This window comes from Thermobia domestica, chromosome 3 (genome assembly GCF_964235325.1).
Source record: "Thermobia domestica chromosome 3, izTheDome1.hap1.1, whole genome shotgun sequence".
Classification (NCBI taxonomy): Eukaryota; Metazoa; Arthropoda; class Insecta; order Zygentoma; family Lepismatidae; genus Thermobia; species Thermobia domestica.
In genome coordinates, this window is record NC_137456.1 from 232,680,216 (window position 1) to 232,695,519 (window position 15,304).

Here is a 15,304-nt window from a genome sequence, read left to right on the forward strand (position 1 = left end):
GAGGTAAAATCAGCGAAGAAACTGTAACAAATCTATTTAAAATATTCAGGTGAATTGAAGTGAACAGACAGCAATGGGTTGTAAGTCTCGAAAACTTATAGTGTGAGGAAAGCCTACTACTTATCAGCACGAGGGAAATCCAGGTAAGTAAAACTCATTTTCATGTGTTTTAATTTATTTAACACGGATTCGCAATAACTTTCTGGATATTTTGTCCAGAATATTTGAATATCATATTTTAATTCTTTAAAATCTAGTCATCTTACTAATACAATATGCAGATTTTCGTACGGAGAAAGGATTTTTTTTTAGGGATCTACTATTATTGTAACATCATTCTTCTGTCTTACAATTTACGTCAGTATTCATTTATTTTGCACTATTTTTCAATACGAAGAGAGTTTGGAGTTTGATAAGGAAGAGAGGGAGAAACTAATACCCTAGATTCCCTTTGCTTACGGCCCTTTATTTTATTCATAATGAATGACATGCATTTTTAATAGTATGTCTTTGTATTTAATATTGTTTTAAATATACAAATATCGAAAACTGTATAGAAAAATAAATAATCAAGAAGCAAAAGTAAAATTAATTATACCAAAATATACCGAACAATTTGGCACAGTCTTTACTTTACATCCGACTGGTTGCAAGTTAATTTAATGATACCATTCTACTTACAGATTTTTGTAATTCCTGAATTTCCTTTAAGCTTCCAATCTTTCGAATCCCCCCGGAGACTTGGTCACGGAGCTTAAAAACAGGAAGAAAAAGAACATAAACACCAAGGAATAAAAATGGAACGGACTTACCAAGGGAAGAGCTATGTTGTACGGAAACACGTTGTGAAGTATGTCAGCGATCAACGATAGGATGATGATACAAGCTAAAATATGGCGGGCGAGTCAATTTGTGCGCCTTTCTTGTTCCTTGTTGGAAGTTTGCCAACTTATGTTATTATTTTTATTGTCATGCCCATGCTACGGGAGGAAGTAATTACAACATTTTCACAGCATTGGCATGACAATAAAAATAATAATGTAAGTTGGCAAACTTTCAACAAGGAACATGAAAGACGCATAAGTTAACTTCGCCATATTTTAGTTTCCATCATCATCATCCATTGATCGCTGACATACTTCACAACGTGTTTCCGTACAACACAGCTTTTCCCTTGGTAACTCCGTTCCATTTTTATTCCTTGACGTTTCTATTCCTTTTCTTCCTGTTTTTAACCTCTGTGATCAAGAGTCCAGGGGAGACTCGAAAGCTTGGAAGTAGTGATGTGAGGTGGAAAATTTTCCGTGGAAAATTTTCCATTTCGGAAAATTTTCTGGAAAATTTTCCGCTATATTTTTCCGGAAAATTTTCCGTTCTAAAAAAATTACAAAAATCAATTAATAATTCCTCAGCAATCATAAAATTGATTGAATTCATGTATAGAAATGTTAAAAAGTGAAAGATCGTTTAAAGAATCTGAAAATTTTCATGGCTCTCAATTTTCAGTACGATGTAGGAACTAGTGGAACAATTTTTCATAAATCGAAAAATTGTCTGTCCTCTTACAGTGATGAAAATTTTCCCGAAAAGTTTCCGATTCATAAAAACATACTCCACTTACTCCTACATCGTTGTTTAGTCGTGATGTGAGGTGGAAAATTTTCTTCTATATTTTTCCGGAAAATTTTCCGTTCTTAACAAATATCAGTGATTAAGTAACAATTCGTCAGTATTCATAAAATTGATTGAAATCATATATAGAAACGTTAAAAAATGAAAGATCGTTTAAAGAATCTGAAAATTTTCATGGCTCAGACAATTTTCAGTACGATGTAGGAACTATTGGAACAATTTTTCATAAATCGAAAAATTGTCTGTCCTGTTACAGTGATGAAAATTTTCCGGAAAACTTTCCGATTCATAAAAACATACTCCACTTACTCCTACATCGTTGTTTAGTCGTGATGTGAGGTGGAAAATTTTCTTCTATATTTTTCCGGAAAATGTTCCGTTCTTAACAAATATCAGTGATTAAGTAACAATTCGTCAGTATTCATAAAATTGATTGAATTCATATATAGAAACGTTAAAAAGTGAAAGATCGTTTAAAGAATCTGAAAATTTTCATGGCTCAGACAATTTTCAGTACGATGTAGGAACTAGTGGAACAATTTTTCATAAATCGAAAAATTGTCTGTCCTGTTACAGTGATGAAAATTTTCCGGAAAACTTTCCGATTCATAAAAACATACTCCACTTACTCCTACATCGTTGTTTAGTCGTGATGTGAGGTGGAAAATTTTCTTCTATATTTTTCCGGAAAATTTCCCGTTCTTAACAAATATCAGTGATTAAGTAACAATTCGTCAGTATTCATAAAATTGATTGAATTCATATATAGAAACGTTAAAAAGTGAAAGATTGTTTAAAGAATCTGAAAATTTTCATGGCTCAGACAATTTTCAGTACGATGTAGGAACTAGTGGAACAATTTTTTGTGAATCGAAAAATTGTCTGCCCTACAGTGATGAAAATTTTCCGATTCATAATAACATACTCCACTTATTCCTACATCGTTGTTTAGTCGAGATGTGAGGTGGAAAATTTTCTTCTATATTTGTCCGGAAAATTTTCCGTTCTTAACAAATATCAGTGATTAAGTAACAATTCCTCAGCAATCATGAAATTGATTGAATTCATGTATAGAAATGTTAAAAAAAAAAAGTGAAAGATCGTTTAAAGAAACTGAAAATTTTCATGGCTCAGACAATTTTCAGTACTATGAAGGAACAATTGTTCATGAATCGATATATTTTCGGCCTTATATGAAAAAATTGAAGAACTTTTTATGAGTCGGAAAGTTTTCATCATTTTGAAGCAAAAGTAAAACAACTTTTTTGTGAATCAGAAAGTTTTATTGCTCTGTAGAAACAAGTGAAAGGAATTTTCATAGATCGGAGAATTTTCATCACGATGTAGAAACAAGTGGAAAACACTTTTCATAGGCCAGACAATTTTGGATATTATGTATAGTGATGTTAGGTGGAAAATTTTCCACTATATTTAACTGCACATAGAGCTACAAATTTGAATTTCAGTAGAGGAAAGTTAGTCAGCAACAAATTATAATTTTCCAATTAGCTTTCGGGAACCGGAAAATTTTCTATTTCAAGTTGGGAAATAAAATTTTACAGTGTTTCTCTGTCTCTCTTGCTCTGCCAGCTCCTTCGTTGCTTTGGCATGGAAAACCTGCCTTTGATTCCCAGCGGAAGCTTATGTAGTTCGGATTCCACGTTAATCAGTTGGTACCGTTTTATATAGTCTCGCTGCTGAAAGGGACGTTAAACTCCAAATCAACTCAATTCAACTACTCTCTCCCTCTCTCTCTCTCTCTCTCTCTCAGTATGTGTATGTGTATGTGTGTGTGTGTGTATGCAAAGTGCAGAGAACATACATTGAGTTCGTAGAGTACAAATATCCCATTCTATTATTTAAAATTTCAATTTATTAAAAGTCATGAATATTTTCCGGTTCATAAAAACATACTCCACTTATTCATTCGATTCATGAAAAATTGTTCCACTTGTTCCTACATCGTACTGAAAATTGTCTAAGCCATGAAAATTTTCAGATTCTTTAAACAATCTTTCACTTTTTAACGCTTCTATATATAAATTCAATCAATTTTATGAATACTGACGAATTGTTACTTAATCACTGACATTTGTTAACGGAAAATTTTCCGGAAAAATATAGAAGAAAATTTTCCACCTCATATCTCAACTAAACAACGATGTAGGAATAAGTAGAGTATGTTTTTATGAATCGGAAAATTTTCATCACTGTAGGACAGACAATTTTTCGATTCATGAAAAATTGTTTCACTAGTTCCTACATCGTACTGAAAATTGTCTGAGCCATGAAAATTTTCAGATTCTTTAAACAATCTTTCACTTTTTAACGTTTCTATATATGAATTCAATCAATTTTATGAATACTGACGAATTGTTACTTAATCACTGATATTTGTTAAGAACGGGAAATTTTCCGGAAAAATATAGAAGAAAATTTTCCACCTCACATCTCGACTAAACAACGATGTAGGAATAAGTGGAGTATATTATTATGAATCGCAAAATTTTCCGGAAAATTTTCATTACTGTTCAGGACAGACAATTTTTCGATTTATGAAAAATTGTTCCACTAGTTCCTACATCGTACTGAAAATTGTCTGAGCCATGAAAATTTTCAGATTCTTTAAACGATCTTTCACTTTTTAATGTTTCTATATATGAATTCAATCAATTTTATGAATACTGACGAATTGTTACTTAATCACTGATATTTGTTAAGAACGGAAAATTTTCCGGAAAAATATAGAAAAAAATTTTCCACCTCACATCTCGACTAAACAACGATGTAGGAATAAGTGGAGTATGTTTTTATAAATCGGAAAATTTTCCCGGAAAATTTTCATCACTACTTGGAAGATTAAAAAAAATTCAGCAAATACAGAAAATCTGTAAGTACAATGATAGAATTCCTGAGTGTGGTTTAGCATTTAATGATACCAATTAAAAAATAAAGGGAAACAAAAATAGTCTTTCCATTATAAGCTGGTCTTAGATTTTCAAAAAAAAGCATTTGTGTTAAACACAAACGAATCGCTTCGATATGATAAACAGAAATTCAAATTTGCGATATTTTCTAAATCTCAAGGCTACTTACATGGAGTAAAAAAATAAATTTAACACTATTTTATTTTATTAGGTACAAAAGAAATAAAGTTAAATATTTAATCATACCTACTTCAAGAAAACAGCAAATAACCTATGGAACTATTATAATAGAATTACGTTTTCTTGTGTTCATGTTGATCATCCAAATGTTTTTGCCACAGTTCGAATTATATATTTTGTCCATATTTTTAGGGTTTGGACTAAACTTAGAACAATTGTCGTAACATAAGAATAAACAATCAAGCAATTTTTGGTTAAATATATTTGTTATCACTTGGACATTTGTTACCAACACATTTTATCTTTAAAAGATTAAAAGAGGGTCTTTCATTTTGTTCTCCCTCCGTATATTTGCCATGCAATATACCTTTTACAAAAGATAGATATATATTTAAAACTTCAGATTTGAAACCAGTATCTGTTTTGTGACTTGTTATACATTTGTGTCATTCTGGTTGTAACACAGTATATTTCAAATTACAAAGAGCTAAGGAAAATTTTAAAAACCTTCAACATCCAAATCAGCAAATCAATATGCTCGATTATATGTCCGTCAATTACACATTTTATTTGTTCGTCGGTATATCACGCAGTTCGAAGATATTTCGTCATTTCGGAAAAAACAAAGAAACGGCATCGAAGTTCAGACTAGAAATTTGAAATTAAAACCTTAAATTTACTAAGACTTTTATGTCACGATGTGTTGCTTTTCATTCTTCTGTCGATCCCGTTCTAACATTGGTCTATCAAGCTGTATATAAATTCAGAATTCGAAATATATGTCATCGATTTATCAGGTTATTTTGGTAAAATAATCATGCTTGCACTACGATAATAAATCACCTGGTAAAATTCTTTATTTGTCTTAGCAAGACAATAATGTTAAAATGAATAATAACTTCTAAATTTGCTCGTACTCCTTTCGTAATTCAAATGATAAATGACAGATTAATTAAAGTTTGCTGCTGCAGCAAATCTTTAGCATAAAACAGCAACACCACGTCGACGAAGAGATTTATTCTCTGGCTCCAGCAAGTATTGCTGGGCCAGCAAAATATCCAGCACAATCGCAACGAATTTTAACCTGAAATATGAATTAATATACTTGACTACTACTTCACAAATTCTATACTACGGACCTTACAAATCAATAAAGTTTTATCAAACCATCTTACCTTCTCGCTTTGAGAATCTTCTAATACTTTCCTAGTTTTTTCTAATTCTGCAGTTAGAGCATTCTTTTCCTCTAAAGCGTGCATTCTTTCTTTTAGATGAACTTGTAACCTTTCGTTAGATTCTGTAAAAGACAAATTACAATTCAAATATTACCAGGAAATTAAAATATATATATATACGTGGTCAATCAATAAATCTGATTATCCTAGATCTAAAATTTAAAGCGAGAAGTGTTCGAGAAAAAATCGGAGAAAGAATCGAACTTACACAATAGTGTGTCAACCATCTATTGTTCAGATTTACTGATGGGTTTTGACAACAAACTGCTATTTGATCCCTTCCACTACAAGCATTAGTTGTCAAGCGAAAGTAAAAATCTGCATAAGATTACTGCAAATTCAATTTAAAACTTTAAATACATTTCAACTTCTTAAACCAACATACGGGATGAGTACAGTATTATGAGTAGCTTAAGATTTTAAAGGAGGTAATCAGAAGTCAGGTCAGGAAGATCTAAAACAATATTTTATTAACTGAAGAGCAGCATAGTCTTCAGTTTGGTTTATGCAAACAATCTTAAATTGTTCAAGTTGGGAGAACAAAAAGTGAGAGTCAGGATGAGATCGGACCTAATGATTCTGTCTACATTTGATCAAAATTCTATTAATACTATATAAAAAATCATCCGTACTTAAATCGTGAAACATATAATCTATACATAATTTGTAATTACCTTTCTTTAGAAAAAAAAAATCGTGTTCAATTCATGAGAAATGTTACTGTACTGTTTCAAGAATATTTTGGAATTCAAAAGTTTATACACATGAATATAAAAGTAAATATTTGATATTTAAAATCTGATCATATTTAGACGAAATTTTACAATGAAGCACACATTTGATAAGTATCTCTAAACAATTATTATATTATTTATGGAATAAAAAAAAATATTTTCTATTTTACCTGACAGGAGTTTATCTACAGTGCTCGAGAGTCTTGTATTATGTTCTTCGTTCATCTTTAACCGCTGGTTCAGTCGGAGAAGTTCTGCATTCTTCTCCTCCACCTGAGCTTCTAACCGCTGTATCCGGTCTTCAGCGGAACCATGACGTTCTTGCGCCTAGCACAAACATATTAGCAATATTACAAATACAAACATATTAACATTATATGTTGAAAAAATAACTGAATATTTAACAATGTAGAATAATATAGAGATATTTAAGCGAAATTATTATCGTTAAAAAAATAATAAGTAAAATAAAATCTTTCAACAGTATACAGGGTGTTTCAAAACAACACCGACAACATTTGGGAGGTGATTCTTGACACCAAGATAATACGAAAAGAGTAGACCAATCTGGGTGTACAAATACTTTCTTCCGGAGTTTTAGGCTGCCGAAAACATGAAAAATGAAGTTGAAGGTCCTTAGCTCAAAAACTACGGGACCTACCGTAGTCGGGTCAAGACGTTATTTAGGAACTACTAATATATGCCTTATCCAAATATTCATGTTTTAGAATCCTGCGGTACTTCCGCAACAGTTTTTATAGAGGTAGTTCGTGAGTACTTCGAATTATATGCTCACAGCTAAACAGCCTCTATAAAAATTGTTGCGTGAGTACCTTAGGATTCTGTAACATGCATTTTTGGATAGCGCACATATTACTTCCTAAGTAAATAAAGTCTTGACCCGACTGCGATAGGTCCTATAGTTTTGGAGTTACGAATCTTTAAAGTTCATTTTTTTCGTATCTTCGGCAGCCTATAACTCCGAAAGGAAGCATTTGTGCATCCTGGTTAGTCAATACTTTCCGTCTTATCTTGATGTCAGGAATCACCTCATGTTTAGCATAAATAAATAAAACTGCCCAAAACACGCGATACAGAGAGGTGTTGCCAATTATATAAAGCAAATTTTATGCTGTAAACAGGTATAAATTGTAATTTAAGCTACTAGTTAAAAGTAAACAATTCAAAATCTTTTATGTATTATTTAAAAAGAAAAACGAAATTGTCGAGACATGATTCTGGTTAGCTTATTAATTCATTTTAAACATAAAAGTTGACCGCAATGAACACCATATACCGAATTACTGTTAACACATTTTCTTAAAAGATGCAGAAAACGACTTCTACTTATATTGTGCTGCTTGTTCTACTTATTTATTGCTACCAATAACGTTTAATAAAGGAACTGTACCTTCAGTTTATATATATATATATTTAAGTTACCAGAAATTGGAATATCTATGTAAACAGATGATCAGTAAAGACATTCCTTTTCTATTTTCTGTTTTTACTATCAGCAATTCTGCGGTGTAAATTTAGGAAATATTTCAAATAAATCCTTCATCAGTAAATTATTGCTAAGAACAAAACAGATGTGTTTGAACAAAACAATAAAATTTTTATATTCTACGCCGTTCAACCTTCTCGCAGTAAGATTTCTGAATAGTGTTTGATGATTGGACGTTGTAATACTAAACTGGTATCATATATAGGACGGTATTTCTGATATTTAAGGAGAAATACAAATTTCAAGAGACCAGCTCTAATCGGTGAAGGGGAAAGTCTTTCCGGTTTCAGGTCAGGTGACAAATACGGAATTAAAAAGATTATTGAGTTTCTGTAGGTGACGATGACTATATTATTTTCTTCTTTTTCTTTTTATTCTCCTTTCAAGATTGAATTGTTTAAGGAAAAGATGGAAAGGTATCCCTGATTGGCTGCAGATGGAGTGCTAAATAGATCTTGTGACAATTGTTGATGGACAAAGTGATGGCGCAGATACGAGTTTACTGAACGGGCACGGGAAAGATAAACTTTTGATATGATAAGGGCGGAAGTTCTTGAACTGGAGGTATTGGACAATGTTGGTAGATTTGAAATGTAAGCCTGCTTCGAGTACTCTAGAGTTTTTTTTCTCAAATCTAACCTTCACATCACAGAAGATTATATGTAGTTCGGTCGGAAACAGATCAGGCAAATTTGACGAAGCACTTGTTTAAGAATGCAGAATTTCTGGTTCTTATGGGTCATGGGTATATATTAAGAAAGAGAGAAAAATCGCACGCGAGAGAGAGAGAGACAAACATGCAATTTACGAATCGAATCCCATAACGATAACGAGAATTGGCAATAAATGTCTTAGTGATGCCAGTTACAGAAGAGAAAATTAATTTTGATAGTTAAAAGACTTTTTGACAACTAATATAAGTAAATGGTTGTTTGAAATGGAGAAATAATGAATTCCAGTGGTTTTATTTATATAAAAGTGACGCAAGTCCGAAAATGAGAATCAGAGCCTTACAACTAAGTTAGGATAAATACCAGTACTTAAAAAACCAGGTGATAAAGTTTTTTTATCGTCACCTTTTTTATGTTGCCGTGATCGAGACTTTTATATCTACACTGAAATATGGCCCATGTATTCACTGTTGGAAATTTTACGATGCAAATTTTATTGCAATTATTTACTGATAAGACAGAAGGTTTCAGTAAACTGACCAACAAGCGAGACAATCACTAAATAATTTTAATAAGCTGGAAAACATGCAAAGATTATCTATGGAGATAACATTTATGAAAATGACAGTGACTGAATCAAACCAAAGGTACCGGGAGGTAATTCCTACTTCACTGTCATCCGTTTTTGAGAATCAACACGTATATTGCATCCGGTAACTTTATGGATAATGGCACTAACTGTAATGAATGAGATGCCGGTGTTTTCATTCAAGAGTTCCATAGATAAGGTTGATGTATGAAAGAATGCGCGTGCCTAGGGCAATGCTCTATATTTTGATTTGCTGATAGTAGTTATTTTTAAGCATGACAGTTGCCCATGATAGGATGATATTTTATGATAAGAATTTGGTGATGTGAATAACGAATAAAAAGTGGTTTGTTTCTGAGATAAAATGGAAGAGGTTGGACGTGTGCTTTGAGTTGTTAGTTAAGAAAGGTAACTTGTATGATAGGTTGGACTATCAACAGAGAACACAACGGGTCTTCTTCTGGGTGGTGGACATATGTTCTTAAGACAGCAGACAGAGTTTTGCAGATTTAGGTTTTGAGCGAGGTAGAAAATAATGATCACTCCATACGCAAACCTTTCGTGACTTTTCAGGCACAATAAACGTGCGTAAAACAGAAAAATCAAATCCGAAATAAATATTCCGTTATATATTTTTTATAAATAAGGTACTTACCAATCTTTTTTACTCGCATTTCTATATATAACCTGAACTAAAAATGTAATCATTCGTATTAGGGGACATCACCCACTATTAACTCAGAAACTAACACAAATCAAAATCCACTATCATTGTTCATATTGCTAACGAATACCGCTAAGCAAATATTTAACAATGAAATGCAATGGATACATTATGGAACGGAACAAATGTTACAAAGAAGTGTCTCGTATAGTATTTATTGCAAAGTAACATAAATATAAACATTTAAACATAATTTCATGATTCGCAATTTTCCCGATCGGCAACTTTTAAGTAAAAAATTTGTTTTCTTAAAGCGCCCCAGAAATAGTGCACATACGAAACAAAGAAACGAAAGAATGACAACGAAGGTGGACTACAGCGTCCAGCACCCAGAATTTACTTCGAAATTGTTCACGTAATTAATCTATCAGTAATCCACCTAAACATGCAGTTCTTCCTAGCATTGGTTCAGACGAAGAATTTACAACGTAAGCATTCGAAAATTGAGTCCACTGATTCTCTGCTTAACGCGTGTTCGTAATAAGATCCTGTATTGAATCGTTAAGCTTAGTTTATGAAATGAAAGAAATTAAAAATTTATTGTATTCTTATTAGAATTCATTTTATGTTTCACGTATTACAAAGTTTACAATTCTTGATAATTTCCTAACTTCTTTTTTGGTTTGTTTGTTTGTTTGTACTGTATACTCATCAGAAATGAATATGTACTCTATACTCTCTTGCCAATAACTTTGGTATCAAACGAACCAACCTGAGTAGATAAAACAACCGTAACTATACCGAAACTATAAATAAATTTTAACTTTCAATGTGCTTCCGTAGTGGAGTACGCTTTTATATCCATGCCTCGTGCGTACAGATACTTTTTCTCATAATATTTATTGCACTTCAATCCTATTATTGGAATTGTCGAACTAAATGCCAGAGCGTGCAAACTGAAGCTTTAAATGAAAACAGAAAAGTGCACCTTCCTCGTAAAGAAGATCAAGTTGAATTATTCATGGTATATATTTATGTAAATACACACACACACACACACGCACAATATATATATATATATGTATATATATATATATATAAAGAAAGAGAGAAACATTAAAGAAATGCTAAAGACCACAAATTAATACATGGTCATAGATCTCACTGTATACGATACTCTATATTATGAGAAAAAATGACGTAAGAAAGTTTTCTGTTTGTATGAAAAAATAAAGTTGGGTGTAAAGAGGTATAAAATCGTATTTCCTTCTGAGTTTCAAATATATCTGCGTAGTTTGGAAACTGATCAAGTTTCATTTTCAAGAATAATAAATAAATAAAAAATACAACATATAAATAAGGAAGAGAAGAAAGAATCTGCTTGACAATATATTTCCTTTACTTGTACCTTTAAGTTAAATTCTATTTTTATCTGAAAATAAAGCATGTAAGTAACGAAAATTTGGATGTACAGCATTTTTGTAACTTTCTTATTATCAATACATCTAGTGAAAGTTATTATGTATACTATTTAGATATTCTTTGTATCCTAACTATATAATTTCAAAACATGGGTTCTCACAGATGGACACAAATGAATGCAAAGGTATTACTTCTCAGCAACTAGATATTTTGTTTACAAATGCTCTCATCTGCAATTTCTGGCAAATAAGACTTATACTTGCATAATCATATGTTCATGTATACCTCTGAGCTCGCTACACATCAAAATTACACTTCCTCGGTACAATCCTACATATTAGATTCATAATAATTCTGGCAATAGACAAGAGCCACCTTAATATGTAATATTTATAAGTGGAACATGTTATGGTATTAATAAAATACTTCCCAATAACATCTGTGGAAAATGAAGTAAATTCTTACAAATTACAAATTAGAATTTGAGTAGTCTTCTTTGATATAAATAATCGAATTTTATGTAAATCAACGAACAGTATCCACAAATTGGTTTATTTGATTCGAATTATTTACGGAAGACAGGAAAACCATAAAGAAGCGGATGTACAATTAATTAGAGAGTACGAACTATTTTCTTAAGACAATATAAAAAAAAAATAATCAACACTATTACAAAACATAAATAAGAGAAAACTGCGAAGTGTTATAAATGTCTACCCTAGTATATCGCCAGACAAGAAGAGGGAAAGATATAGGTCAAAGAATTAATAAAGGAAAAAAAAGTTCAACTAAGTAACGGTCAAGACGTTATTCAACAATTTCATTTTTCTTTACTATCTTTTCCCGCTCTGTCTGATGAAGTGGCAGTGAAAATTCTTTAAAATATATCTGTTTGTGGGTTGGTTTGATTGTGTTTTGAGGTAGTTTGTCTTTTTCCAAGTTTATATGCACAAATAACAAAACAAAACACTATTGCTCGAGTACATAAATAAATGAAAGTAAATAGTGGTAGGACCGAAGAAAACCCTGGAAAACCCCAGTCAGGATGGTCAGCAGCGAGAATCGAACCAAAGCTCTACCACTTGAGCTACTTCGCTCGGTAAAGAGAAATTTGCAACTGGGAAGATCACGGACCATGGTTTTCAGTTACCATCTTTTTTAATAGCATTTTTTCGTGTTATTTCTCCCTGTCTTAAGAAGAGTTTTGCAATAAAGGTTACTTAATTTCCGATATGTTATAGTGTTTTGTCTTATTTACCGGTAAGTCATTTTTGACATGCATATCGTTCCTTATTAAACTTTGACATTTTTAGATTTACGAGGCTGAAATTAGTTCTATAAATTATTTTCCTCGCAATCACTGTTACTAGTTAAACATATCGTTAATATTAGAATGGCATATAAATTAAGGTTATATGTAAAACTAAGAAAATTTTGAAAAAAAAAATTAAAAAATAAAGAATAAAAATAGCACTCGGCATTCATCTATATATTATAAGAATTGGCACCACCTCAGAGAAAAAGCACAATTCCCTCAACCAACAAGCTAACATCAAAAATTATAAACTAAAAACGAATTCCTGACGTATATACGAAAACAGATGAGGATAGCACAACTTTACTTGAAATTCGAGAGAGCAGACTTAGTCCATGCAGAAACGCAGAGTTTGGGCTTTTGAATTCATGATACAACAGATTCACGACGAAAAGACACAGAATTTAGCAAATATACACATTTATTTAGTTACATGTATTGGGCACCATACTACTGTTAGATAGATACATACACACCGCACAATTCCCTCATTTTTTGTGTGTAACTTACCTTTCAAAAGCCACGAACCTTATATGTTGCTAAAGAAACTATTGAAATTGTATTTAAAAGAAGTATGTGCAGATAGAAAATGTGCATACATACAATAAGTGTGTGACGCAAACCTTATATTTTAATTATATATGCATACCGATAAAAATTTGTGTGTATGTATGTATGTAGAGAAATAAAACAAAAACTGACTGAAGACTGCATAGAATACAATTTTAGAAAAGAAAGCACACCATACGAAACATCTGAAGAGAGTGTAAGTAGCATTTCATATTACATTAAGTAGTAATATCTATTAACAAACATTATTTTTAAAAAATATTGACAGACATTAAGAAACATGAAGATGAAAGCTATGGTTTATACTCACATCAAACATTCTTATTACAAGATGTTAAGTTAGTTCTGTAGCATACGACAGAGAAAGGTATGTACAAATATACAACCAGTTTTGTAGGTCTGTGTTGATTCTGGTAGGAAACTGGTGTCTATTAAGCTAACTGTCAAATGTGAAAAATCAAATAAAAAACTGAAACATAAGCAGAATATGTGAAAGCTGTGTCTAAGCGAACAAAAACATATTTATCGTACTGGCTATAACATTAAAATTAACATCTTCTGAAGCTTAATTATCCTTTCACTGCAATCAAATTGAAAATGTATGAAAATGTCTAAAATGATCAACTAAATATAAATGCAAAAACTGATCAATTATGCAACAAAGCAACTTGCCTTGTGCCTTCGTCGTTTTCTTTTAATTCATTATTTTCTTTCTCTCTAGGAACAGGGTCAGCACTGCTTTTATTGCACTGCGGGATCCTCTCCTTTACATTTCCTATTATAGTATTTGTTATTCTATTAAGAACTATTTACCCAGAGTATTACGTGGACTTAGAACAGTTTCTAACATCACCTAATGTTCGTCGTTACATTTTAGCAGGCACTCACTGTTATTGTGGAAGTATCATTGTTCAATTTAACAATTTATGTGGAATATCGTCATTGTGTTTTGTTATCACTAAATTAGCTTTTTGTGGCTGTTCTAAACACTACTCTTCGCTGGCGGTTTTAAACATTACGAAAACATTATTTTAGATTATACAACTTGTATGAGTGAACACTTATTTTGACTATGCACAGATTAATTTTATTAATTTCTTCTATTATACTAAAGGTTCATCCTTTTCGTTAGTTTCAGGTATGTTGCTGCAAATTTCTAAAATTTCAACAGACGACAATAAACTCAAAGTGAAGGCAATGTGGCCAGACTGAACTTTTCAAGTTAGTATAATCCACTAAAAACCCTGTTACGATCCTATATTGGTCCCTTAAATCAGAATGACTATTGTTCTTAACGGTGAAATCTTGTTTTTCTTGTTTAAGTTTAAATTTTTAATTAAAACGAGGAACAGCTTAATAATTGAAAGAAATATCCTGCGTCCTTTTAGTTCGCTTACTGGCAATTGGATGCAGGATATTTGTTTCAACTGCTATTCTTTGTATTCAACTGAAAATTTAATTCTGCAAGAAAAACAACGTTACCGTTAAAAAAAATATATAATCGTCATGATCTAAGGAATCAATAAAGGAACAAAAAGGCTTGTTGGATCTAGTCACATTGCCTTCACTTGGGACTTGAACTGCCATCTGCTGAAATACAGAAAATTTGCAGCAACATACCTGAAACCAATAAAAGGAATGAACCTTTAGTTTAATAGAAGAAATTTTAATGAAATTAATCTGAATATATCAAAATAAGTGTTCACCCATACAAGTTGCATAACCACAAGTAATATTTGCGCAGTGTTAAAACCGAATAATGTTTAGAACAGCCAGGAAAAGCTAATTTAGTGACAACAAAAAGCAATGATGGGATTCAACATAAATCGTTAAATTGAACAATAATACTTTCACGAGA

The 15,304-nt window shown here is 31.6% G+C and overlaps 1 protein-coding gene across 19 annotated transcripts in view; it reads right to left on the reverse strand.

The window, feature by feature from the left end:
- LOC145680975 (liprin-alpha-1-like) overlaps window positions 1-15,304 on the reverse strand; it is a 420,696-nt gene that overhangs the window by 75,055 nt on the left and 330,337 nt on the right. For all 19 annotated transcript variants that reach the window (XM_081752211.1, XM_081752210.1, XM_081752194.1 and 16 more), the window contains 2 exons: window positions 6,879-7,035; window positions 5,915-6,036 (listed from right to left, as the gene is read on the reverse strand). In XM_081752211.1, coding sequence (XP_081608337.1) covers window positions 5,915-6,036; window positions 6,879-7,035 — 279 coding nt within the window. The remainder of the gene's footprint in view (window positions 1-5,914; window positions 6,037-6,878; window positions 7,036-15,304) is intronic.